General features: G+C 43.4%; 1 protein-coding gene across 1 annotated transcript; it reads right to left on the reverse strand.

Annotated features, from left to right (window-relative positions):
* Window positions 1–57: 57 nt before the first annotated feature.
* Window positions 58–27,888, reverse strand: LOC140993970 (inactive phospholipase C-like protein 2). Its single transcript, XM_073463527.1, has 12 exons — window positions 27,546–27,888; window positions 16,388–16,489; window positions 16,028–16,177; window positions 15,731–15,891; window positions 14,026–14,494; window positions 12,681–13,904; window positions 11,977–12,226; window positions 11,568–11,854; window positions 10,510–10,713; window positions 8,468–8,543; window positions 1,563–1,672; window positions 58–1,383 (listed from the first exon to the last, which is right to left on the reverse strand). Exons 1-12 carry the CDS (start codon window positions 27,789–27,791, stop codon window positions 1,225–1,227), a joined length of 3,438 nt encoding a protein of 1,145 aa, XP_073319628.1. The 5' UTR covers window positions 27,792–27,888; the 3' UTR covers window positions 58–1,224.

The following is a 27,888-nucleotide window of genomic DNA, read 5'->3' on the forward strand; positions in this document are numbered from 1 at the left end:
CACACACACACACACACACACACACACACACACACACACACACACAGGAGGGATCAGTCATTAAAAACTAGTTTATTTCCATACCGACTATGAAGGAAGGTAATCATGAACTGCAACCTTATACAGAGCTGAACAGGTCGGCCTCATCTACTGCACCGATAACATGAATCTGGAATGTTTTCTTTCAGGATCAATAACTTATATAAAATACTCTTTACAGCAAAAGGATAGAATTACATATTAAAATACTGTACAGTGTATTTTTTTTGCACACAAAGTAAGCACTTACAACATAACAGTATTTGTTCCCTAGAGGCAGACATTTACAGTACATGTATGATCGTTATGGCGGGTAACAGTGGTTTAATCAGCACAAGGTCTTCGGGAAAATACAAAAATATAGTCTGCAAGTCTGCAACACTGTCTGCAAGTCAACAATACTTGTGGAAGATTTCATGGCAAGACGAAGGACCTCAAGGTGACTGACTGAAGAGCAGCGATCCAGCACCTACAGATGCTTAATGGAAGTAAGCAGGAGTGTGATTAATGGGGCTTCACCAAGATATATAACCTTAAAAGACCTAAAGCATCCTCAGATTTTTGCTTGTCTCTCGTTTAAATAATAAAGAAAAGTGTGTTTCAGTTACCCGATCTTGATTTGAAACCTTACTTGATGTTGCTTGACAGTAGCTTTGTGAAACATAAGCTGCCGACATGTGGAGGTGGCAGCATTTCAACAGTTTTCAAAAGGGCTTTGAAACATCTTTTGGCTGAGCTGAGTCATCCCAGACTGTGCCAGAAAAACGACATATTTTCCCTCCGTCTTCGAGACACATTGCACATAAGAAGAGGTTAATAGACACTTGTTGTATTTACAGTGTAATACAGTATAAACTGAACCTTGGCTTTAAATCTAACTACATTCATCTCCCCAGTGCCATGAATCTTCTGCAGGGCCCTGACTTTACCAGCTCTCGAGGGTTATCTGCAGCAGGTGGGTGGATGGTGGCTGCAATTTGAAGACTTTTACATTCAACTCTTCTGTTCTTTTCTCTTAAAACTTGCTCTAGGTCTCATAAAGTCTGCATCCAAGGTGGAGTAAGACGTCGGAACAGTTTTAATGACATGAAAAGGGTTTGTCACAGCAGCTACAATGGCAATTTTGGTCGCATCCTCTTTCATTTGTTGACCATTTGATCGCTACGCCGACGGTCCCCTAGCGGTCTAGGTGGGTCTGTCATCCTGACCTCGTCGTGTTTGGGAGCGGACTCTTCTCACTCCCGCACGCTCCTTGGTGAGGTTTCCAGTCAAAGCAGCGTCATGGACCTGCTTCATGTTCTCCTGGACTTCAGCTTTGGCGTGCTTCAGCAGGTCAGCCTGACCCTGAGCGGGGCAAATTGGGAAATCAGGAAGAGAAGTACAGAGTGGGGAGGGGACAGAGGGCGAAAAAGATGAGTAACTAGTTAGAGGACAAAACATGTTTTAATGGTCCACCCCTACGGCTGTTTGGGTTTTGGGTTTTTGTGAGTGTATGACTGCGTGTGTGGGGGAGTGTCGCTGACCTTAAGGATGGTGATGTTCCAGCTGAAACTCTCCAGCGCTCGGCTGACCTTGCGACCTTTTAGCCCCTCCTTCGCCGCCAGACTCTGCAGCTTCTCATGAAACTCCATGGCTGGAGCCCAAAACAGACACACACATCACAGCAGATTAGAGGACAGTGCTTTGTACTTTATTCCAAAAGTCAGACCAACGTCATCCATGTTTCCCTGTAATTGATGTAATTGTACACAATAAGCACTATCCAAACAAGAGTTTGGACAAAACGAAATTTCTTAACGACCACTGGATGGATTGGCTGACATTTACAAGTACTGTACTAAAGTACAATTGTGAGGTACTTTACTCGAGTATTTCCATTTTCTGCTACTTTATACTTCCACTTTTCTACATTTTGGAGGCAAATATTGTACTTTTTACTTTCTACATTTATTGGATGACTGTAGTTACTAGTTACTTTGCAGATTACCTGCTGCATCAGAGCCAAAGCAGCACATACGTATGTAAATCACATTATGTTATCGGCAGTAAAAAAAAATAAATAAAACAGATTCTGATAATCAGAAATGTTCTGAATAGCGGATCAGTAATTATCCGGGCAGGTAATTGGTCGACCCATAATATACAGTATTACATAACTGTAAACATATGTTTAATTTACTTTTATTGTACTTTTGAGACATTATTGCAAGACTTAGTTTTTATACTTTAACATGATATTTTTACCTTCTTCTTTTGGGTACACTGTGTGACAATTGAACATCACTGCAATATAGTTGCTGTAACTGGGTTTATTTTTTAAGCATTCGAGGTGATGCCGTGACTTTTATTGGTTCACCTTTCTCCCATTCCCCCCAGACATGCCTTCAAAATGATTCACAAGTTTCATCATCTCAGTGTTAATCTCGCTTGCTGTGATTGCTGGATGTGTCCACAGACATTTGGTTTAAAAAAGGAATGACGCCTTCTCTTTTCTCATTTCAAATAAAAGAACTGTAGTGTCTTAAACACAGTGTATGAGTTAGCAAGAGAGTGTTGTTGCTATTATTGCCCAGAGAGGGTTATTTTGATTTCTGCACACTCATCAATTAGAGCTTAGAGCACATTAGTCTTTTCACACCACTCAGTTTGACAAACTATCACTACAACACAACAACAAACAGTTGTAATAGACTTCAGTGTGTTCCTGACCAGCTACTTGTTTTCTGTATGCTGTGAAATGGGGAAAAATTAGAATTACTGCCTCACAGTTGTATACCTCTGTCAACTTGACAAGCTGCTATATGCAGTGTAGAATTAAGAGGAATTGAATAAAAGTCACACTATTAACGTGTGATTTCAGTGAATCGTTTCCAGTAAGAAACATGCTGTCTTCACTTCGACTGTTTTTTTACAGAGGAGTACAGAGGATTGATAGAGAGCTTCGTCACATGGTGCAACGACAACCACCTGAAGCTCAATATCAGTAAAACCAATGATCTTGTGGTGGAATACTGTGACTATTGCAACTGAGAAAAACAAAAAAACTGAGTCAAACTCTTTGTATATGTTCACATGACTGGCCAATGAAGCTGATTCTGATAGAATACAGTTGTAGTTGCAGCAATGGTGGTAGATATGGATGTTGCCCCAAAGAAGCTACAAATTATAAAATGTGGATGGAGTTTCAGTGCAGCCAGTGGTGTTGAATAAGGGCCAGAGTCAGCTTCACTGTGACATCATAATGTTCTGCAAATACAAAAGTGTATTTGCAGAACATTATGATGTCACAGTGAAGTTGACCTTTGGCCTTTTGGATGTTTTCACTTCATCAGTTTATCCTATGAGAAATGTTTCGTAAAAGTTTGTCATAATTAGTGTATAAACTCAACTCATGGCCAAAAACCTCAATTTTTGTCAGGTCACAGTAACCTTGACCCTTGACTGCCAAAATCAAACCAGGTCATCCTCGAGCTTAAGTGGACATTATGTAATGTAATAAATTTCCTCATGGCATTCCTGAGATATTTCACTCACAAGAATGGGACGGACGTGAGCTCGCAGTGACCTTGACCTTTCATGTTTACTAGACAGCAGAGGCAGAAGCAGACATAGAACAGGGGAGAGAGACATGCAACAAAGTTAAGCAGCTGGAAAGGAACCGGGCGACGTTGCAAAGGCCGCGCAGCCAAGGCACTTCTGATCTTTGACTACCAAAACCTAATCAATTCGTCCTTGATTCCAAGTAGATGTTTGTGCCAGATTTGAAGAAATTGCCTGAAGAAGACGAGAACAAGAAGCAAACATCCTGAAAACATAATGCCTCCGGCCAACCACTGTCACCGGTGTGGAGGCAAAAAATATCTAAAAAAGGATCCATTATCATCAACCCATAACAGTTGTATAACTGTTTGTATACTTCGGCAAATAGCCAAAAAAAACACAAAATGCCCTCTCTAGAGGTTTCCATACTCATACCCATCGATTTCCCAGCATGGTTTGTCGGTAGTCTTAAAGTTCCCCAATGAAAAGTTTTGCTGTACGTCTTCCATCCTTAGCTAGCTAAAACAAAGTGAATGCTTGCTGCCTCACTCATCACTTATTTTTACTTTATATTTATGTATTTTGACACCATACTAAAAGAACTTGAAAGCACAATGTCATTACCTTGACCAAACCTGACCTGAACCCAGACATCATTTCTAAATTGTTGTCTGATATCCATGCTCTAGTTTCCATCATCCACCACCACCAGCATCTAGACTCCATCCTATCTTCACACAGGCCTCAATGACGATCAGCGGGGTCTAATCATCAAAGTCTTTTTACGTTGCCACCCAATATGAATATTGATAAACACCTCAAATTGATTTCACTGAAATTCAACTTTACCTCTGAGGATCAATGTTCACAGAGAAGAAGGATTAGAAGAAACAAAGAGTGAGCAACAAAAAATAGGATGGGGATTGATGTCAAGATGTTGGAACATCTGAGAGACAGATGAAGAAAGATACTGAGGGAGAAACAGAGGGAGGGAGTGTCATAGAAAGTCAGGCCGCCGGCTAGTTAAGAGTATGTGCAATGAGTTGTGTTGTGTGTCTGGCTCGCACTGACCGCCCCGGGCCACTGTCCCACTGTTACCATGGAAACCCGGAAGTGGGTTAACACGAGCACCCATCACCAAGAGCCATCATCGTGAGCCCAGACGTTTAACATGCCAGGCTGTGGACCACACACACGCACACACATACTCTGAGGAGAGAGTAAACAGATTGGGTGTGAGTATAATTCACCAGCTCCTCACACATAATCCCTCTCTGTCACCGCAAGCATGGACACACACCTGCACACACATACATTGTCATTACTCCACATTCACTAACACACACACACACCTACAGAAGTTGCCTGAATAATAACCTTTACTGCACGGTTGCTAGGCAACTCGAAGCCTACGTGCCAATGTAGTGTGTATATCTGTGTGTGTGTGTGTGTGTGTGTGTGTGTGTCTATTTCCCTGTGAAACCAAGCGAAGCCAATGGAGGGAACATTATTTCCAAGCCAATACTGGCACAGTGTTCATACACAGACAAACACCCTAACCCGCAGGCCAAAAAAGCCTTCAGGACCGTCCAAGAAGGACGTAACAGGACGTGCGTCACCTTCACTTCCTGTCCTCTACGTGAACTGTGAGTGGTCGTGATGAGAGAGGGAAAACCTGCAGGTCCGACTTCCAGCATGATGGCGTTAAGAAACAAGCAGGCAAATATAATCATGAGCATCTCATTAAGTGTAAAAAGTCTATATATCCAGGAGTGGATAAAGGAGGCAGCTGCTCATTGAGGTTCTTAAAGGGTCAGTTCACACAAACAATCATACAGATGGGTGAAAAATTGAGGTAGAAACCAACAAAAAGTGTCTTCATGAAGAGCTTCCATGCTCCTTGACCTTGCCTCCACGAGGGACTTTCTTCCCAAAGACATTCCCTTATTTGGTGTTTTGATGATGGTGGCGGAGAGTGCTGTCTGACACGCAGCTCCAACATCTCCCAGAGGTTGACATCTGGTGGGTGTGAAGGCCAATGCATATGATTCATGTCATTTTCTTTCATGTGACTCCTTGCGGATCCATGTTTCCTCTTTATTTAGGGTGTTTTTTTATTTGTTGCCTCGCTGTTTGTTTGAGGGAATCTCAAAGCGATGTCACCATTACAAAGTGTGTCCAACTGAGAACACTGAGAGGTAATTTTTATTTGCCGTGTTCACAGCATCGAAAAACTGAACAGCGACAGAAACTACTCTTGATAAACACATGTTTTCATCCTACGTTCTACCAAAGAAATAGGGCCCCAAGAATAGTGTGTTGTTCAGAGGGCAATGAGGTTTTACGAGAAACAATGTCTTCATTGTTTCTCATAAAACCTCTTTGCCCTCTGAACAACACACACAAAACAAGGGGTTCGAGGGATTGAACTTCACACCTTGTTGCAGGGTCGCAGATGTGTACTTCAGGGTGTTAACAGAAAGCTGCAACATCAGTAGCAGTGCTTCCTAACTGTTGTGCAAATCTGAAGCAAACTTTTGAAATGTTGCAAAAATGTAAAACAAACAAAAATTAAATAAATAAAGTGTGAATTAGGTTCATTTCCACTAACTGATATAGAGCCAATCAACTAGGCTTCTCAAAATATAGTTAAATAGGTATTTGTTGGTACAGGATATGTAATGTATGGCTGTAACAAACAGAGAAGAAGAAGCAGATGTGGTTGAGTGAAACCAATTGTGTGCCAACTGCCGATAAACCACAAAGAACAACAAGAAGAAATAAAATCTGTCTTCTTCTTCTTCTTCTTCTCCAGGAGCATAGTTTTTTTTTGTTTTGTTTTTTTTTAACTAATTTTGCTGCTTCCATCAACCTTTGCTAATGCAATACTTGAAGATGTGCATAAAAAATACATTCATGGAAGCAGAGCCACTGTTGGGTGTGGTTACAAGAGAGTGCACGTCTGATCTCACCCATCATCAGAAAAAAACTGTTTTTACAGTGTCGTGTTACTGGAGTGACTTCTTATAAAATGTTTCTCAATCTAAAAAGTGATAAAGAGAAAACCTGGCTAAATAGAACCAAAACTATCTGCATGACTATATACCACTAAAACTGAGACAATAAGTGTTTTTTAGTTTGGATAAACCAAGCCTTTCACACACCAACACATCCTGATATACTCTAGTGGATTCCCTCTCTCTTCTCCCTCGGTTTTTCTTGTCTTCCTCTCAGCATCGCCTCTAGCTATCCATCTCTGCTGTTCATCTTCCCACGGCTTTCTTCTCCCTCTCTCCATTTCATGTCCCTGCTCTGATGTAACTTCCAGACATCCATCTCTGCCACCATCCGTCCCATGGCTCTGTGTGACCTGTTTATGCCTTCTCGCTTCCCACCCCCTCCTCCAAGACAGAGAGGTGGACCTCCGCCTTGGGATCACCTGATCGCCATCTTTACTCTGTACACACAGGAAGAGCTTTGTTCATGAGACTCTGCTGCAGCTCTTTATCAGATGAACGTACTGGCAACGGGCCGACGGCACAGGGCTGGGCTATCACACTCACAAATCTCACTCTATTCACTAATATTGCTACAAGGGATCACACGTGAAATAAAAAAGATCTATGATAGAGTGTAATACGGTGTGACAGGATCTCAGCAGCGGTTGTCCTCTGCTGCAGTCCAAGCTGCAAAACGGATGAATATGTCACAAAGTATTTGATCAGCGAGTGAAGCCACAGCCCCAGAAATCCTAAAATAAAGTTCAGCGGCGGGCGGGATGAGTTGTCTCAGAGTAACGTGGAGCAGTCTGCAAATTTGTAAACAACATTCATCTCCGTCAAATAGTCTCTCTGTCTCCACAATGGCCCCAATTGAGCCCTTATCTTCCTCTCGAAATATCAATTTGCTCCAGCTTTATCTTAATTCCTTATTTTCTATTCACACTCCTCCCGGGGGTGGTATTTAAAAGCTGACAGTTTTGAGTTTTACAGGCATTTCAACCCAAGAAAATCTCATGAAGCCCATCGATGCTTAAATATGCCCCAAGAGTCATCTTTTGAAAACATGTGATGTCTGTACCTGCAGCTTTTGTTTTTTTCTGTTTTTTTTAATCCAGCACCCTGAGAATCATATAAATGACGTGAATGTGTTTATTTTTTGCTCAAAGTCACTGGCTATCACCTCCAAATGCCAATCACAGTGTCTACTGGGTGACAGCTGAAGACTGAGCCGGGGTTAGGAAGGGGATGTAAGCAGCGTGTGTGTGTGCTGGTGTGTGTGTGTGTGGGGTTGTTTATTGCCACTATGACGACAGTCTGGCTGACTAATGTCAGATGACCCAAGGGGCCCGGCTGAAGTAAACAAACCTCTGCCAAAGATCACAGAAATGATAGGAGCAGGTCAGATACTGTGCCCTGCGCTTAAGAGACTGAACGCTGATCGATGACAGGAGCTGCGCCAATTTAAACCCTCTCCGTCCAAAACATACTGATGAACTGGGCCAGTTAAAGACTCAGCTGACCTTGTGTAACACTGTGAGGCATTAGACAGATATATCTGCAGGAGATAGGACGGAGGGAAATATGGTGGGAGGAAAGGAAAGGAAAGGAAAGGAAAAGAAAGGAAAGGAAAGGAAAGGAAGGTATTAAGTTAATAACAAAAGCGACCACTGCAGTGTGGATAACAGCACTGTTGAAGAGGCTGTGTGGGAGTTTTCATGAGTGGACTAGGAACATGAGCTAGCACAGCCCGGCTTCTATTCATTATACACACGTCATAACACACACTCTACATAGCAGCAACACCTCGTATACACACACACACACACACACACACACACACACACACACACACACACACACACACACAGGCACACACGCCTACACACCCATTGTTTGTATATGCAGGATCTTGTCGTGGATTCCATCGGAGAGCTCGATCACTGCTCTGCTCGCCTGGACCATCTGCAAACAGGGAAACATGTATTAGCATGTGAACCATAAACCATTCACTAATTTTGCCATTTTGTTTTATGTGCATAAATCCTTCAGTTAAACACACATAGTCTGTTTTATTGTCTGCTGTAAAGGAAAATAATAAGGAGAATATATCGAGGCGAGAACAGATTGGTGTAAATTACATAGCGGTTGAACATGTTTTGCATACGTTGATGGGTGTTAAAGTGATAGAAATAGCCAATTGAAGTCCACACTGTAGGCATATTTACCATAAAATGCACAGTCGACACACACATTTATACATAGACATGCATGTGTAGACATCCATGGAGACTAGTGTGTCAGTTCTTTTCGTAATGACTACACAACACACACAAACACACACACACACACAAACACACGCGCGCAGGAATGACACGAGGAGCTTCTGCCTGATTAATTCTGCACCTCCTCTCACCAACCCTGCTGGGACATGACCCCTCTGTGGGGAGGAAAAAATGCTGTTCGACAAATAAGGGATTAACTACAGTACACTACTTTGACCAGATCCAATTCAATAAGACACACACACACACACACACACACACACACAGTCATCCCCATTTCCTGTCTCTGTTGTTTGCCTCTCCCCTCCAGGCATCAGGACTGAGGTGTGGAACCCATTTAGCAGAACGACATTCAAATCTATGCTAATGGTATTCAACTTTGATCTGCTTGGCTGAAAACGGAAGTAGCGAGACACACTCACACACAGACACACACGTGCACATCCTAACATACACACTAATGCACAAGAAGACAGTCGCAGGTCTGTGTGTGGTTGCTAGTTGCATAGCAGTGACAAACAACCGTAGTTAAATTAAAGCGTCATGGTTTATACACCGAAACCTTCATCATAACTTAATAAGACTAGAAACAGATCTATTTATCTCCCTTCCGCACATACGCTTACACACATCACATATGCTCGCTGGACAGTATCACTAAATTGGCAATTCATCCTGACTGTCCATCATCCTACCCTGGAGACTCCTGGGGAATATATCTAAGATGAAACATGAAGAAGTGCACTTTGAGCAAATATCAATTTAAAAAGTATTGCAGCAGCCAGACGATGGCAAAAAAAAGGGGGTTGTAATGTCGTTTACCGCAGCAACACTCAAACATTGCAAGACAGGCTGCCATCACAGCTGTAAGGAAACCACTTATGGTGGCCAGCCACAGTCCAACCAGACCCAGAGGGAGAAGACAAGGCAAGAACTGAGAGAGATTAATGACAAAGGAAAGGAAAGGAAAGGAAAGGAAAGGAAAGGAAAGGAAAGGAAAGGAAAGGAAAGGAAAGGAAAGGAAAGGAGAAGGACAAAGAGGAGTCTGAGAGATGGAGATAGAGACTGAAAAGAAATATGTTAAAGCTAGATATGAGAGAAAGCCTTGCAGAGCATCCTAATCCCACTCAAACCGTTCCATCCCACCTTATTGACTAGTTGAGTTATCTAAAAGACCAATTGACCGCTCTGCCCCCGTTTTTCTCTCTCTCTTCCTCTTTCTCTCTTTGTATTTATTTCCGCGGGGGAGTTTTTCTCGACGACTGGATTTATTTTTAGACATCGTTACATAAATTTACGCTGTTAAATAACTTTCTCCTCGGGTCGATGGAAAGTCTCTATTTGGGTTGAAACACAGAGACTGGATTCAGGCCAAGGTGAGGATGTCGCTGGTGTGTTTACGAGCCTGGTTACAGCCACAACAAGCGGGAAAGTTGTCTGCTACATAACAATGAGAGCTCACTTGAGTGTTTCAGAGCATATTGGCTGAAAAGGAAGCTTTTGTCTGCGAGGGGAGGTTTTCATTGTTAGGTCAAGTAGACAGGAGATGGGAGATTGTTTGGCTGTTCCTTCCTTTAAATGTATTTCAGCAATGTGAGCCTCTGAAATACATAGCATATTAACTGTCAACTCTCTTCCTTCCTCACCATTTCGTAGGTGGAGACGACCCGGCGAAGGACATCGGGCAGGGGCCCCTGTGGCTCCAGGGTGGGGTAATGGTCCCGGAGGTCAAACAGTAGCAAAGGCACCCCGTCTGGTCCTGACACCCTGGAGCCCAGAGCTAGCACGCACTGCATGAGGTTAGCCACCACGGACACCCCACACAGCTCCCTGAACACTGCTACTGAGTTCTGTTGGAAACAAAGAGAGGACATCTGCAAATTTAAACACGAACGCACACAAAGTCTTTCACAATCGTTCTTATTTCCTGACCGCGATGGAACAACGACACAGAGAATGAGGTCAAACATTTCTTCTGCAAGATTTGTTTTCACTCTCTCTCTCACACACACACACATAATGAAAACCCACTTCTGCAAGATAGCTGTTTGTCTTTCTCTTCGACAGTTGATTTGCTCTCCCGTTGCTGTTGTGCCGTGGTAGTTGTTCAGGTTGAAATGGAGGAAATCAAGATATGTTGGATGCCAACAGTCTCACCCCACTGACTGAACATATAATTACTGTTTTATTGCCTCAGGGTGACACAAGCACCGACAGAACAAATGGCTGCCTGGCTCGTGAAGGTTGGATCAGCTTTCAACAATTGCAGAAAATGCATCACCAGTGCCAGTATTTTGTTTCCCTCTGTATGTTGTTGGATACGCAATCATCCCTGAATACATTGATAATGATCAAGAGAAATGAGACATCCAAATTACTCCTCATTCCCTTATAATAAACATTTATCGAGCACATTATTTGGGGGCTGCACCAAACAATTATTTTCATTTTTCATCAGTTTTTTTCAATTATATAATGAATTTTTGGTCTAGAAAATGTCCCAGACACCAATTTGACATATATTTATGTTGTTTGTGTAGTCTTACCACCAGGGGCTGTTGGATATTCAATTTAAACCAAATAAAAAAAGGAAATTGTCAGTAAATCACCACATTTCCCAATCAGGAACCAGTATATTTTTGCTTGGTAAATGACTTAATAAAAATACCATGCCATTGGTTCGTGGTGAATTCACTCCTCTCACCTGCATGTTTTCCCTCAGGTCAGTAGCTTCTCTCAGCAGAGGAGCAGCCATCTTAAAAACATCATCGACAGCCCGGACTCCCAGGTCCCTCAGAGCCGTGTAGTCCCTCCCCTTGCGGGCCTTCCGCACAGACAGTCCTCTTTTGTGAGGCTTCCCCCCTCCTCTCCGATTGGTGAGAGCCACATGGACAAACAGCTTGGCATGGGGAAGTTCCTCCCCGGTCAGAGACTGGAGCGGTACGTGTCGGTAGCCCGGCTGAAGACACTCCAGAGGGATAGTATACTGACCTGTGGTAGTCAGGAGATTTAATTTCAAAGCCTTTCAAAGGAATATGAAAACCTGATCCACTCATATACAAATCACTGTCAAATTCATTTACAGTAATCTGACCTCTGACTCTGACACCAACCTATGAACTCATCCCCGATGAAGTCATCATCCAGCACCACAAAGCGAACCATGGCGAGCTCCGGCAGGTTGATCTGGAACTCAAAGCTCTCGTCAAAGATGGGATTGTCCCCATTCTGGGTCACCGTCCTGGTGCGGCGCTCTGTGCAGTCAGCTGGGATGCCGTGGATCTCGACGTACACGTAGGGGTCCACCACGTTTCCTTTGGCCCCCGAACCCCTCGGCTTGGGCAGGTTCTGGCCACTTATCACCTGGTAGATGGATCAACACAAAGTTATTCACGCATTATTGGTCTTCAGAGCATTATCATGAGTATAGAGGATTATTGCAGTTAAATACAACTGCTGTCTTATTTTTGTATCTTTGGCCATTAACTTCTGGGTTATTGTGACAATATGTTCACCTGCAAACAGGTGCTATAAATTGCTGAGATCCAACAGGGTAAGAAATGAGCTGTAAGAAGGTCAAACTATTAACAAGCCACCAATTAAATAAACACCTTTGTCTGGAAGTAAAAATGAAAGTTAGCGCAAGTGAAATGTAATTTCACCACTGTTGTGTCTTCTAAATATGCATCACTAACTCGGTGGTTTCTTTAAAACCTGCATGACTGCCTGACTTATTTTCAGCCATTTTCCCAGATATTATTATTACCCAAGAGAATGATGGCCAAAGCTACAAAGCTTGGACCCTATTCCACCATACCTTCACATGCAGCAGCTGCGGAGACACACCAGGCACCGTGTCTCTGGTGTCGGCACTGAAATAAGACACCTCCTGCCGCATGATGGCCGGCCGCAGGACATAACCACAGCTCCCATTCTGCCGGAACCAGGCCGTGTTCAGATCCATCATCAGTCCTGCCGTCTGAAAATTCATAGACACAATCTGGCAGCCGCACTTCCACAGGTCCTGAGGGTTCATGTTGCTTGAGTCAATGCGCATGGGGCTGGGGTACACCCGTGACAGGAAATGCTTGTTGTGATTTACAAAGTCACCGGGGCTTTCGCTCGCAAGACGCAAAGCCAGAGTCTCGTGAAAGGAACACAGCTCCCAAGATTTTTGCTCTTCGGATGATGTCTGAAAGTCAGTGAAGCGGATCGAGCAGCAAAGAGTTACAAGGTCAGAGAGCTCCTTCAAGAGTTGGAAACGTTTGGGAGGAAGATGAAGAGGATTAGACTGAGTGACCGCTGTGAAAGAGACACTTTTCTGTACCGTGTCCTTCTCGTTTCCTCCAGGTGTAGTCCCTCCACTGTTAGCTGCTTTTAACCGTTGACACATCTCTGCCCCTTCATCCTCCTCACTTACTTCCCCATCCTCCACATCAGAATCTGGCCCCAGCTTTTTACCTTTTAGCAGGATTCGGTGCCTTAGGGCATGGGGCGAGGGTAGGTATGACTCCCCTTCGTCTGGGGTATCTATGTATATCCTCTCCCCTAGTATCCTCATGAGATGTTGCCACATCACTTTCTGCTGTTGATGTGAACAATGGTTCTCAATACATACAATTAATGGATACTCCGATGCCACAAATGCATATTTTCCAATCGCTTCTAACACACAACGCAAGGCCAGTGGTGGGGAGAGGCTGTGTCCGGTACACACAACCGGCTCCTCACCAGGGCCGTCCCAGACATCCACCTCCACACATCGACAGCCCATCTTGAGGGCGCGGATGTAGCCGGAGATATCGGATGGACCTCGAAACTGGTCCTCGATGAGGTAGGTGTTGTGGGAGGAGTTGATGTAGTAGTGAGACAAAGGCTGGGACATGTCCTGGCACACGATGCCATGCTCTCTCTCGAAGAGGTGGCACTCTGCCGAAGTGAGGTAGCTGGTGAAGCCGTCCAGCGACAGGTATCCCTGCTGCCGGCCCTCCTCAGATGGCTCGTGGGACTGGATGAGCTTCAGGCTGGTCTCCTCACTCACCTAAAGGACATAGTTAGAGAAGGGGAAATTGGACAGGGGTTGGACATACAATGAGAAGGCTGGGAATTGCATTTGGGAATGTACACCTGATTTATATGTGTGGCTCATTTATGTTACCCACTTGAGCCATGCCCTGCTCAGCCTCAAGGAACCTCATCAGGTCTTTGGTGTCCAGGAACTCCTTGTTGCTCGAGAACTGCACCAACAGGAAGTAGATCTCCGGACGTGTGCAAAAGTCATGAAAGACCTCGATGAACTCCTGCTTGGTGACTCGCTCGTTCCTTCCTATAAGTCTTTTGTTTTCGCTGTGATCTTTCACTCCAGATCCATTGTCTAGGGTAAGCCCACACATCTTCTCCCTAACTCTTTGAAGCTCTTTAAACCTGTGCTCCACTTTGTCGCCGTTCACCCCGGGGTTCACGCTCTGTATCAAATTAACAGCTGACTGCAAGCGGATCCCTTCATCGACGTCTTCCTGTCCGTCCGACTCAGCTGCAGAGGAGAACAACTGCTCCAGCCAGACATGCCGAAGGCTGTCCTGACTGCTGGCGAGCATGTCGAGCGCATGTTTCCCGTATTGCATCAGATACCTGGAGGAAGATGAGAGAAGAATAAACATGAGTCGATGCAACATTTTCATTTACATCACAAGTATTATGCTGACACTTATCTAAACTAAAATAGCAGCGGCAGTAGACTCTGTTTAAAGTAAAATCACTTCCTGTCATAACCCTTTACGAAAAGCACATCTCAGACGACTGTAACAACAAATCAATGCCATGATCTCATTATCCCCCACAAAGCCTAAGAACTAAGATAAGAGAACTAAGGCCTACCAAAATTAGCAATAAATTAGTAATATTTACGTAGCCTATCCCACATGTACAGACCACAAGTTAAATTTTTGTCATCATTGTTTGATCTTCATGTCAAATCACTGTTATTGGCTGTTCAGGTAAGTGGATCAGTGCAGAAAAGAGATTTAGCGGCGTTCCTCATTATTCTCCTCTGCCTCTTTGTCAGTACAATTTGCAACTTTTTATCAGACATATTCTCCATTTGGAGTGACTGTAGTAGCGAGAGTGGTCAAAACATGCTGCTTAATCATATCAATGGTTTGTTTATTGGCAGAGAGGTATTCACACAGGCACAGAGCGTCCAAGCTTATTGGCTGCCAGGTGTTATCTTTGCTGTGTGTTCAAGTGCAGCTTTTTGGCTGAGATAAAGGAGACATGAGGCAACACAACAGTTGGCAGCTGGTCGCAGCTTGTTCTTTGATGACAGTTTGGTGTTTAGGGGTCTCAAGACTTGACCCCTTTTTTAAGGTAAATTGTGATTTATGATTTTGGGCTATATGAATAAAAATAGACTTGACTACAGCTACAGCTTAAGACCAATTTTAGCCCCATGTGAAAAAAAACGTCATCTTTACTCATTACGATAGGCCAGTCTGCCGACACAGCAGGGGTGTCGATGCAGAGGGCTACGGCGAAAAACAAAAAACAAAAAAAAAGGCAGAAGTTTGGCAAAAAAGTTGAGCCTGGTTTAACTTTTCTGAAACGAAACACAATGTCATCCTGTAAGGTGCTGCTAATAAATCACCAAAAAATCAACAATATCTTGACCGAGACTGCTTTATATGACAAAAAAGGAATTTCATTGTCGTGTCTTTTATATACACTACTGCTGTGGTATACTGCTGATGAAATGTTAAGAAGCAGCACTGAAGATCAAAAGATTATTTACCTAAAAAGTCTGTGTAGAGTCTTTCTGGTACATTTTATAATTCACAGTAAGACTGCTCCCAGTTCTTTGTTGTGTCATACCTTAGGCCAGTCACCCATATGTTAGCCACTTCAGCAGAGTTGGCCACCAGGTCCAAGCTTTCATACATCTCCCCATAGATGATGGAGAATGCACAGTCCTCTGAAATCTGCTCATAAACGCCGCTGGTGCGGAAGGTTTCTGTGTTGCGACCTGTCCGTACCTAGAATTTGACACCATAAGAGACACATCAGATACAATAAAAACAAATCAACTGTTGTATTCCATATGGCTGCCTTAGTTAGACCAAAAGAATCAATGAGGTCATTCATAAAGGGCAGATTCAGAAAGTTTTTGACCTCTCGTATGGAGGCGAGAGAGATGCGAGCTTTGTCCGACTCCTTCTTGGATGGCTCCCAGCACAGAGCCTGGAGGCCCGTGTCCAGCAGGTAGTAACGCTGGTAAACACGGGAGTTGGTTCTGACTTTCTTCAGCTCGCTCCCCTCAACCTGAAAGCAAGATATGGATGAAGATGTCATTCATTGACTTTCAGTGCAGGGCTCACTACATGTCACTTCTGATAAGCTATTTTCAGCGTTTGACGGCTCAGAAGCCTGCGATCTAACAGAACCCCATGCATGCATTGCACATTACATATTTCATGTCAAGGTATGTAAAATTTGTATTTTATGTAAAGGGTCACACTGTAGATGGCCCACCATGGAGTGAATACAGTCTGCAGCACTGCTGATCTTCTTCTCTGACAGGCTGCTGCTGAAGGACACCGTCTTCTTCCTCTCCCGACCAGCACGTGACCCATCCTGATGAGGAGGGAGGGAAGAAAGGATGAAAGGAAGGACGGGGGAGATAAAGAGAGGAGGAGGAAGGGGGGTGTAATAAGAAGAAAATGAGTTTAGAGAGAAAGACAGACAGTGATCCCTCTGAAGACTATCTTTTGCTTGTGCATGACAAACATTTTTCCCGTGCTGAATGGATCTCAGAGGATTAAAGGGCATATCAGCTTATATAACCATACATAAACACAGATTATTTGTTCTACCACATAAAGCCTCCTCCTCCCAATCTGTTATTGTTTTTCCTGATGCTAAAAGCCTTTGCTTGCCCTTGCCCTTCACCATTACACCATTAATCATACCTGACGAGACAGAGGCAGCAGGCTGCAGCATTCTAATTCTGCCCCTTCACGACGACACTGGCAGACCCAATCAGTTTATCTGAGCTCACCATCACAGCTCATCCATCTGATTTATTGACCGATCAGATGTCAGCCCCACAGAGATCCTTACACTGACAGATAAAAGCATATACGTGGGAGAGCTTATTCAATTATGGATATATTATAGTCCTGATAAAATCTAATCAAAGTCTTCATTAAAGCTAATTTAAGGCAGGGTAAGCAGGATAGCGTAATTGTATTTGAGTCAATCCTAAGTAGAGTGATTGAAGCAGCAAACACCCACATGCTTAAAATACTGCTGTCTTACTAACATATATCACGCAAAATGCTGGCCTCATTTTACACATTGCACCTTTTTGAAGGATAAATCAATTATCAAAAGTTTCCAGTTAATTTTCTGTCTACAGCCGTTTCATCTGTACAAAATTTGAATTAAAATCGAAAGCAAAGTTTAAATGTAACACTAATCAGCACAGTCTATGTGAGATTTCCTTCACAAAGTTCTTTTGAAATGGTGGAAAACACGTATAAAATATTTTAATCATAAGAAGATCCAGCCGCCTGTTGATCTGTCGCCAACAAATGCATAAAGGTCATATCTTTGCCTCTCAAAGCCGTTTTTGGACTGCTGTTTAAGTCCAATTGATCCCCAGTAGGCTGATCAACATCTTCATATTTATAACGAACATGAATACTGATCAGTGGCTGATTAATCTCTACTAATCAGCATATATCTGATCTCATTCAAATAAGCGTTCATATGAACCTCAAGAGCACTCGGGTCTTTTATGAGAGAAGAAAAGAGGCAACCCTTCTTTTGAAGGAAATCTGGGGGATATGAAAGGCAAAAGGAGACAAGAGAAAGAAAGACCTGAGCTGTGTTTCATCTGAAGAATATGAATGAACACGTGAAAGAGGGGAAGCTTGATTCATAGAGGATGAAAAGGTTTTCCCTCAGAGGGAACGGAAGCCGCCTAACCATCACAAATCCTCTCAGAATCGCCTCATTAGGATGGAGAAGTGTTTCCAATGGCGACAAGTTTTTCTGAGCTGCTGTGGTGAGGGGCGGGAGGTGGTGCTCTAAAAATACCTCTAGTGCCTTGGGGCAGGATAGATGGAGCGAAAGGGGTGTGAAGAGAGGGAGATAGTAAAGACCCCCCGCCTTCCAATGTTACTCTGAAAGCTGCAGGAAGGGAAAGCAAGAGGAGGAGCTCTGAATTTGAGCCCCTATAAAAGATATTAGGTGAAAGGTGATGCATTAGCAAAATAAAACGCTGACTTGTAATTGAGATAATTGATTTTTGGGTTCTCATTAAAAAGCTTCACCCCATTGGAGTGCTTCAGCAACACCTCTAAATTTAACTCAAATATGAAGACACAGCTCCACCCCTCCAGCAGGGGAAAAATATAAAAACCTAATCAGGCTTCTCACTCTTAAAAGTAATTTATTTTGAAAAACAGCACTGCATTTGAAATGTCCTCTGAAACCTCGTGGGAAATTCCTCTGCGACGCAGAATGAGGGCTAACATTATTGACTTAAATCAAAAGACACACGCACCTTGACACAGAAGCATACCGTACCAACTCTATCAGTCACTCTCTCCTTTTCCTTTCATGCAGTGCGTTGACGGGTACCGCAGATGAATGTTGGTCTCAATCTATATCTCTCCCTCTGTGTGTGACATTGGTAATGGTCCCACTGTGGCTGTATCGGCACCAAGAGCTGTGCACACGTCACCAAGTTAGGAAAGGTCACATAAATAACAGGGTCTCGGCAGACATTTGTATACGATGTTACTACTAACAAACACGTCAGCCCTGATTAATAGACGAGCAATGGACAGAAATCATGTTGAGGCTATGGGTACCTCTCTTTAAAGGAACCGTTCAGCCAAATAATGAAAATTCCAAGCCACCGAGATCCCAAATTGACTTGAAAAGACGCTTTTTTCACCCTTTTTAAGCAGAAATCTTTATTTTAGCCATCGAGCTAAAGTCTAGTAGTCTCTGGAAAGTCACAATACATCCAACGATAAAGAACGCGCACACAAAAAACATTTTTTTATATCTACGAAGGTTAGATAATAGAACAAAGACCAAAAATGTAACATCAGATCAAACAGAGGCACTTGTTGCTGCAACTACGCTTTTAGCTTAGCAGCTACAGTGAAGATTTTGGCTTAAAAAGAGGGTGTAAACACCGTCTTTTCAAATCAATTTGGGATGTTGGTGCTTCTTGAGACTCGGATTACACCAGACGAACTGTATGTAGCCATTTTATGTTTGTGTTTTTTGGTTTGTTTCAAGTCCCTATCTACTTCATTTGTTTAGGAGAACGCTGCAACCCTTTTTTGCTGTGAAACTACCAAAATCTAATAAACCTCCTATGGTGTGTGCCTGACACTAGCAGTGTTTGAAGCAGGGGGAACACCAGGATTGTCCAAGAGGACTGTTCAACAGTTGGGATTCAATTATCTCCTGTGTGGAGGCCGTCCTGCACATCCTGCACCTCTGTTTGCCGACAACATAAATAACTGACAGAGACAAGAGCTCAAACACACAACCAAACAACGCTGACGTCACTGCAGACTCTAAACTCTAAATTTTCCTTACAAGAGAAAACTAGAGAGGGCACAAATTACCCCGCGAGAAGATAAACATCTGAATAAAATAAGAAAAGTAAATCTATTGATTTTTCTAAAATAGGAAAACACTGTCTAACCAGATTAGAGATGAAGAAACACATGCACATGCACGAACACGCACGCACACACACAGCTAAACAATTCCAGCCTCCGTTCCCCTGATAAAATTCAAATTCCATTTAACTCAATCTCCGTCAGAATGTACTGAATGTCTCCGTCACAAAGGTCTCGTTTTGTTTTTCTCTCTGAGAGCAAGATGAGTCTCCAAAACCACCACTGCGCTTCAAAACAGGAAGCCGCCTGTCAGCCAGTCACAGAGAGCTTCCTGTGGCTCCACTGAGAGTCGAGTGACAACACAGACAAGAAAGACAGAAAGGATTCCTGATACGGTGACACAGTAAGGCCGGATGTCTCTGTATGTCACTGTCACTTTATCGTGATACAGTATCTGTTATTTTTAGGTTTGACACTTTTATGAGTTCAACAAGTGACAAACATTGAGACCTTCAAACCCATTCAAATTTATTCAGATCTATTTTTCAATGGTTGCCACAAACACAGCTGGAAATTGTCCAAAACGTCACTGATTCCTTTCATATTATTAACGATTGTAGCAACTTTACGTTTTTTTAAGGTTAAAATAACCAAAAATGTCCAACATCTATTTCATTTGCCAATTTATATCTGATGGAAATATAACTAAAAGATTACTGTGAATACATTTGGAAAATTACGCGCTGCTATGAGATTGCCTGCGCTCCTGTAAGACATCTCGACTGACTGAACTGTATGCACAGATAGACAGATGTGGGGAAGGATGAAGGGCGAGAGAAATGTGGGCAACTGTGTGGCAGAACAGATTAGAAGCAGTTATCAGAGACACATGAGATGACAGAGAGACATCACAGAAAGTTGAAATATGAGAGAAGGATATAGATAATAACAAAAGAGAAAGAAAAATGAGCTAGAAGATGGATGAGAAATAAATAAAGAAGCTCTCTGTCAGATCTATCTTCGTGTGTACAGTCACAGAGCCTCTGCACTTGGTATTTGCCTGCTGGCACCAGCATGGCCTTGTGCCTTCATTAGCCAGCTTACATGAATGTATGGTATGATGTATGAGAGCGTATGTTTGTATGCCCGTTACAGTAATTACAACATCTCCGAGTCAGCATGAATGAAGATGTAGGTCATTAGTGGGCGTCGTCTTTGATCCGCTAATTAAGACAGATGGAAAATCAGAGAAAGAGAGACGGTTGTTAGTTGTGACAAAATAAAGAATAGAGGAGTGAGAATTGTTGGGGAGGCTGAATCGTCTTCCCTGTAGCTTTGTGTGTGGTGAAGACGGCAGGTGATGGATGATTAATGGCATAGTTTACTCCAGTGCCTCTCACCCCGGAGCACCACACCACCAGGAGGGGGGTTAGGAGGTGATTTACTGGGATCGTGAGATGATGTATGGAACGTGCAAAAAAAGGCCTTCGAGGAAGTAAGGGACTCTACTATCTGGACTTAATATTTAATGCAGCAGCCACCACTAGGACTATGTGTGTGAATACAGTTCTTATCAATAATGAAAATACTTAATTCCGATTGGCCCGCGTTTAAACTGTAGTTCCAGTCAACCAGTCAACACAAGGTATAGACTAACACACTACTGATAAACATAGAAACAATATTTATGGCTGTGCTATGTGCCGGTTAACTGTTACTGTCACGATTCTCCAAATCCACGATTCAGATTGTCTTTTGATTTGACACGATTCGATTGGATTACCTTTTTTTCTTTTCAATACTGACGGCTATGCTAGTGTAAGACTATTTCATTTAGATTTTTATGGTCTAACACTGTCATTTACATTTTCTAATTCGCAAAACACAACGCAAAATTTCAAAGACAATGTGACAAAGGTGACTTGGGATGAGTGACCTCGAACACGGGAACATGGGAGTTACTGGTCTACAGCTTTCTTGATCAGTTAGTTTGTTTGAAACTTTAGTTTACTTATTAATACACTCTTAAGGACCAGACCAAGCAGCTGAGATGAACATGATGAATGCAACCTCTCTCTACCTGTCAGCGAGCCGCTCAGTAGTAGAAGTAGGGATGCTCCGATCAGGGTTTTTTGCCCCCGATACGAGTCCGAGTCCTTTGATTTTTGAGTATCTGCCGATACCGAGTCCCGATCCGATACTCTTATAATACATTTAAAAAATTAAAAAGATCGAAGAAAACTATCCAAGGTGTCCCTTATTTTTTATTATATTTTACCACCCCTCGATATCCCAAATTTACATATCTGACAGTTTGCAACTGCATCGTTCTCGTCACTCACTTTAAAATACTTCCACACAGCAGACATGGTGCGCCACAACTCGCCACTCCGCTTCAAAACAAACTGGCGTGCTGGTCTTCTGCACATGCGCATGTCGTAAACGGTGGTAGTAAATACTCATTTTATTTTTTTTATTTTGAATCACCAATAGCCCATATATCAACAATCTAATACAAATAATGACTAAATAAATATATATAAAACCGATCTCTGATCGGGTCGTAACGTCCGAGTCCCGATCGAGTCTTCAGTGGCGTGATCGGCCCCGATTTCCGAGTCACGTGATCGGATCGGTACAACCCTAAGTAGAAGTACCATTTAAATGTTATAATGTACACGTGGGGCAAATTCGTATATGCATGTTATTGAAAATCTGCGTTTCTGCTGGTGTCAATAGTGTTGATGCAACATATTCGCAATCGTGTATTTCGCATATTCCTGCTGTTTATTCGCCACGTCCCTCGTGAGTAAAGGCCTTTACAACTTACAGTGTGTAATAATCAGACGTTCTGTGTGTGTGTGCTGGGTGGGGGGCTGCACACGTGTGTGACTGCAACAGAAGACAGGACATTAGGTTTAAATAGCGCACAGGAAGCACTATGTGGTCAAGTGATTCAGTGTATGGGAATATTGTTCAACAGAAAATGTGGTGAGCGTTCACAGTAAATCAACTGCTCAGTGTGACTATGAACCTCTGCCCTTGTGGCAAGTAGAGCGGCAGATGCTCTTTCACGCTTCAAACCTTTGAAGTTCCATGTGCACTCAGGCACACACACACACACACAATCAAACACACACACTGCACGAAATGAAACAAGTAAAAGGTTGACTTGAAAAGGTCATCTTGTCAGAGAGCTAACCGCGATTTCAGCTGACAAACGTCACAGATGCGTTAACCGAAGATAGAAGGGCCGCTAAAACGAAGAACAGGTGGTTGGTGGCTTGAGTCGGGCAACTGAGCGATCAGCGCAGCGAGCTGGGTTTTCACATACCTCGGTGAGGTATACAAGCATAAACTCAGACATCTCATGCACACACACATATATCTCTGTACAGCTCAACACATACATGGCTGAATGTATGCAACGCATGTAGAGTGTGGAGCGACTCAATCACCAGTAGCTCAGAGTGCTATGTCCTGTGGCTCCATCACAATCAGTGAGAAGGTTTATGCACTGTGCTGCAGAGGGCCGTACTCATGCAGGCTAAAATAAAATAAGGATGTTGATTTGAACAGCAGGAGGTGCTGAGGGCTACTCTGACTCAAACAACTACCCTCCCCAGCTGCTTGTTAACCCCTAAGGCTAGTGTCGCTCCCTTAGTCTGAAAAACACACAAAAAGACAACCGAAATGCACAAATAAACTAGGTTTACATGCTTTAGTGCTCAAAAAACGCATCAGTTTTCTCGCACTGTCCAGTGTTGCACTGTATTCCGCCTCTGTCTGAGATGTTCTGTTTTAGCTCCTGTCTCTTTAAGCCCCATTATGCAAATGTGTGACATGGTGATGTAGTGTGATGTCACAAAGTTATGGGATTAAAGGCGGGACTACTGACGAGGCGTTTCAGGAGTGTTTCCCCTGGTGTGGACTTTTGGCTTTTTAACTTTTAAGACCTTTTACATGCACAAGAACCTTTATAACACAATGAAGGAAAGGAAAAAAGATCAAGCAGAATAGGTCTCCTTTAAACAAACAAGGTATCACGTGTAAATTAGTTTAGAGCTGCTGGTTGGCACATTTTGTTACTCTTGGGCAAAGCCTGGCTAACTGTTTCCCCCTGCTTTCAGTCTTAATGCTAAGATAACTGTCTCCAGGCTCCAGTGTATTTATCTTTTCATCTGATAATAATACTAATAATAGATATTAATAAGCATATCTCCCAAAATGTCAAACTATTCCCTTTAAGTTTGCAGGTAACTTGAAATCTCCTTTATGAGATGAGACAAGTATTGGTTTAAAGTTCCCCTTGGATCAATTTTTCTTTGTTCGTGAAAAACTGAGATCCCTGAGATATTTCACAGGACAGCAATGTGCACACGTACACGTACACACATGCACACACACTCATAAACATGCCAGCCATGTATCACTGGGTGTCTTATAGTGTATGATATCATGAGTAATGAGGGAACTGGAAAGCAGATATTTGTTTTGCTTAGCTGTGTTTTACTCGAAGGCAGGTCAGTGCGTGACTAAATGTGTGTGTAGTGCGTGTGTGTGTGTGTGTGTGTGTGTGTGTGTGGTTTGAAATCTAAAAGAGAAAAAGAGAGTAGCTGATGGTTATCTACATCAAGATGAACTTGAAATAGACACACACTGAGTGAGCATCTGATCCTGCATCTCCTTCACGCACACACAGAAGAGCGGGACAGAATAAATGAGAGGACAGCGGAGGACATTCTGCCGAAATACAATTAAGGGTACTCTCATTACCTCAACCGGAGAGAAAAAGAGCACACAGACGCACACACACATACACTGGACATAAATCCCCGGACTCCTGTTAAAGCCAGACTGGAATGTCATGTTTCCTGTTTATCTACCCAGACTCCCATTGTGTGGAATCCTGAGCTCAGCTATAGGGGTAGTTCAGCTCACAGGAATACACACTGCTGTGTTGACAGGTGGATGCATAACTCCTCGGCTCCTGGACTGAGCTCCATCCATCTAAAGCCTCAGGTGTTTGCGATTCATAACACAAGCATGTTTAGGGTGAAGGCACAAATGTATGTGCACTGCTGCGTCAGTGAATGTTCTCAGCATTAAATGTGCCCACTGAACATACAAACACACTGCACATGAAAGACCTACCCAGGGGGAAGGTGATGCTCTGGGCCCTGGGGCTATTTAAAGGGACAGTTCATTCAAAAAATCCAAAATAAATATTTTTCTCTCTACCTGTAGTGCTGTTTATCCAGGTAGACTGTTTGGACGTGAGTTGCTGAGTTTTGGAGATATCAGGCCTAAAGATGTCAGCCTTCTCTTAATTGTAATTTAACTAGATGGCACTCGGCTCGTGATGCTCAAAGCGCCAGAAGAATAAAACTTGACAGTGCTAAAAATTCAAAAACTCAACAACAAAAACTCAAACTCAATATTTACATGTATCTATACACTGTATACGAAGGCTTACGCATTGCCAGTGCCACTATCAGCATGTGGTTGTTACATACGTTCTGTCCACTAGAGGGCATTCAGATATCACAAAAACACTTCAAACTGATAACTTTCTTGCTAGTGAGTAATAATCGAGCTAGACACTGATAATCCCTGTGATGATGAGGAGGAGGAGGGAGGCATCGCTTCTGATATTGTAGCGTTAGAGGTTAAAGTCAGCACATTGGATGTGAGGTTGCGATTCAAATAACTTGTAACTAAGTTGTTCATCAGATGTTTCAAAAGCATCTTGTTTTCACGTGTGTTTAGGCCAAGGACGCTACATTAAATCAGGACACAGCATTGGAGGCGGAGTCGTGTTCATTCTTACGGAAGTTGCTCAGTGGCGCTTTTTGAAGCCAATAAAGTATGAAAATACCCAGATCTTCATCGCTGTGTTTCCCATGGTGCATGCGCACTAGAGTCTTCTATCCACTGCTTTACAGAGGCTTCTTTCACAACGTAAGCTTGTTTTGGGGCCTCAGAGCATCACGTGACGATGTAATTACATGGTTTGGCCAGTACAAAAAACGGGCTTCAGAGCCTGGCGCTCTTCCTGGGGGCTTGGTTCAGGCCAGAAATTATTATAACCGAGAGAGAAAAGCACATTTGTGGGAGCAGTTAGGCCGGACTTTGAATGTCGCTGATGACTGTTGTCCTTTTATCACCCCGAGCGTTGGAAGCTTGTCTGTTAGATGTGAATTCAACACTGTTAACTTAGCCTTAGGTTAACTAGCCTACTTGGCTAATGTCAATCAAAACCCACTATCAGAGCTTTGTTGTCTCACGGCACAACTGCCTTATCCCAGAGCGGAGCTTTTCTGTATGAGTAAAATGCTATGGACGCTGGGCCAAAGGCAGAGCAAAGTTACCGTAGTAGATGGAAGAAAGTTATGGAGATGATTCACGAGTGACTATATTTATTAAAATACTTATTTAAAAGCTAAGTGCCATCTAGTTTTATTATATTCAAGAAAAGGCAGCCATGTCTATGGCTGATATCCTAAACTTGGCAACTCACACCAAAACAATCTGGATGGATAAATAGCACTACAGGTATGACGAAAAATATGTGTTTTGGGGTAAAATGTCCATTTAACAGCACACATCAAACATGGCGGTGGATATCAGGAAGCACCCAGGACTTGTTCAACACCATTTCCGACCCAGCGTGAGATGGCAGAACCTCATGCAGGCAAACAGAGTGTTTTTAAATCCTCCATGTCAGGCTGGCTGCACTTTCGAAACAAACAGAAGAAAAACAAGAGCAGGCCTGTGTGTGGGCAAGGAGGTGAGAAACGTTTGTGTTTGTTTGTGTGTGTGTGTGTGTGTGTGTGTGCGCGCGCGCGTGCGTGCTCCACTGAAAGAGAAAGGGACGTGTCCTCACCAACTGCTCATGACTTAATAGCAATATTGCAACATTAACTGTGTGAGGAAATTGGCCAACTGGCTGGCTTCCTGTCTCGTTGAGCGTGAGCCAATCAAGCGCAGAAGAAGCCATGTTCAAATAGTCATGTCTTTGCAGGCCGCAGCTCTGGAGACAAGCAGCAACTAGAGATCAATATGAGACCTCCCACATGCCCGAGGCCCAAGCCATAAAAGGAACAAAGTCTGGGGGATGAGTTATTGATTAGATGTTATTGATACAACAACACTTTAAACTGCTTTTGTGGCAAAACGTGAACTGTTAAGTAAGTGTGAAATCTGTGTCGAGGGCTTTACACGTATAAACTATAAACTTGCTTAAATGTGAGCTCAGATCAGGGCAGGCGGTGGGGTTAATTGGACAGGGGTATTCAAGTGTGAGCCACAGAGGGCGGAGAGAATGCAATTTCTTCTTCTAATCAAAGACTACAGCAGGTGGTTTCACTTATTAGTTCCTCCCCCTCCTCTCCAGAGCTGATGGAGTGCTAATAAGTGACATCGCCTGCTGCTGTCTGAGGCTGGAACAAAAAGCTCGCCTGCACACACTGACTCTGTGTGACACGTACGGCTGAAAATCTCTTCAACTGAGCATTTTGTTAATACTGATTAGGAGTCATGTGGTGTCAGTCAAGGGTCTGAACTCATCCTGAGTGTGACACGAGCCTGGCCAAGGAAAAAAAAAATCTTCTTCTGCTCATCTGAATGAATTTCCTCAACAGTGCTGACATGTGAGTGAGATGAGGTGACTGATTATTCTGCTATTCGTCACAGATGGGAGAGGAAGCTGACAGGAAGCAGAGTGACAGTGTGTTAACTGTTCATTCTCAGGTTGCAGGTTGATTACAGTTGTATGGGGTGAGGTGTGTGTGTGTGTGTGTGTGTGTGTGTGTGTGTGTTAGGTCACCATGTGCATGACTTATTGGATTTTTTTTAAGCTTCATGGCATCATCATAACATTCCTGCAGGGGCTTGTGGTGTTGAAGTAACCCTACTTTGTGATCTTCTGTGGAGTCATCACAGCAACAGTTTGCATGATTTTGATTATATATTATAGTCTTATTTTGGATTTAAAAAAAAAAATGAGCTGTCATCTCTTAGTGGGTGTGATGGCCTACCTTGATCAGACTGCTGCGTCGAGGGATCGGTCTGGTGGCTGAATCCGAACCCGAGCTCTCCCACGTCGGGGACTCGCAGCCGGATTCGTTCTGGACCCTCTTCACGGTGTCTGACGCGCTGCAGTTCCCGTTCGACACCGGCTCCCCTCGGTGCGTCTCCAGGCTCACTCCGGCGCCTCCTGACGCAGCTTTCCAGCCAGCAACCGGTGGACCGACGGAGCTCTTGTTCCCTCCAAATTCAGCCATGGTCACAATTGTCGGGATTCCTCAGTTGTCTTGAAAGCAGCGGGGCTCCGGACGCAACAGCGCTGCACACGGACACGGACGTGCCATCGTCTGAAGT

Source organism: Pagrus major, chromosome 3, assembly GCF_040436345.1.
Source record: "Pagrus major chromosome 3, Pma_NU_1.0".
NCBI lineage: Eukaryota > Metazoa > Chordata > Actinopteri > Spariformes > Sparidae > Pagrus > Pagrus major.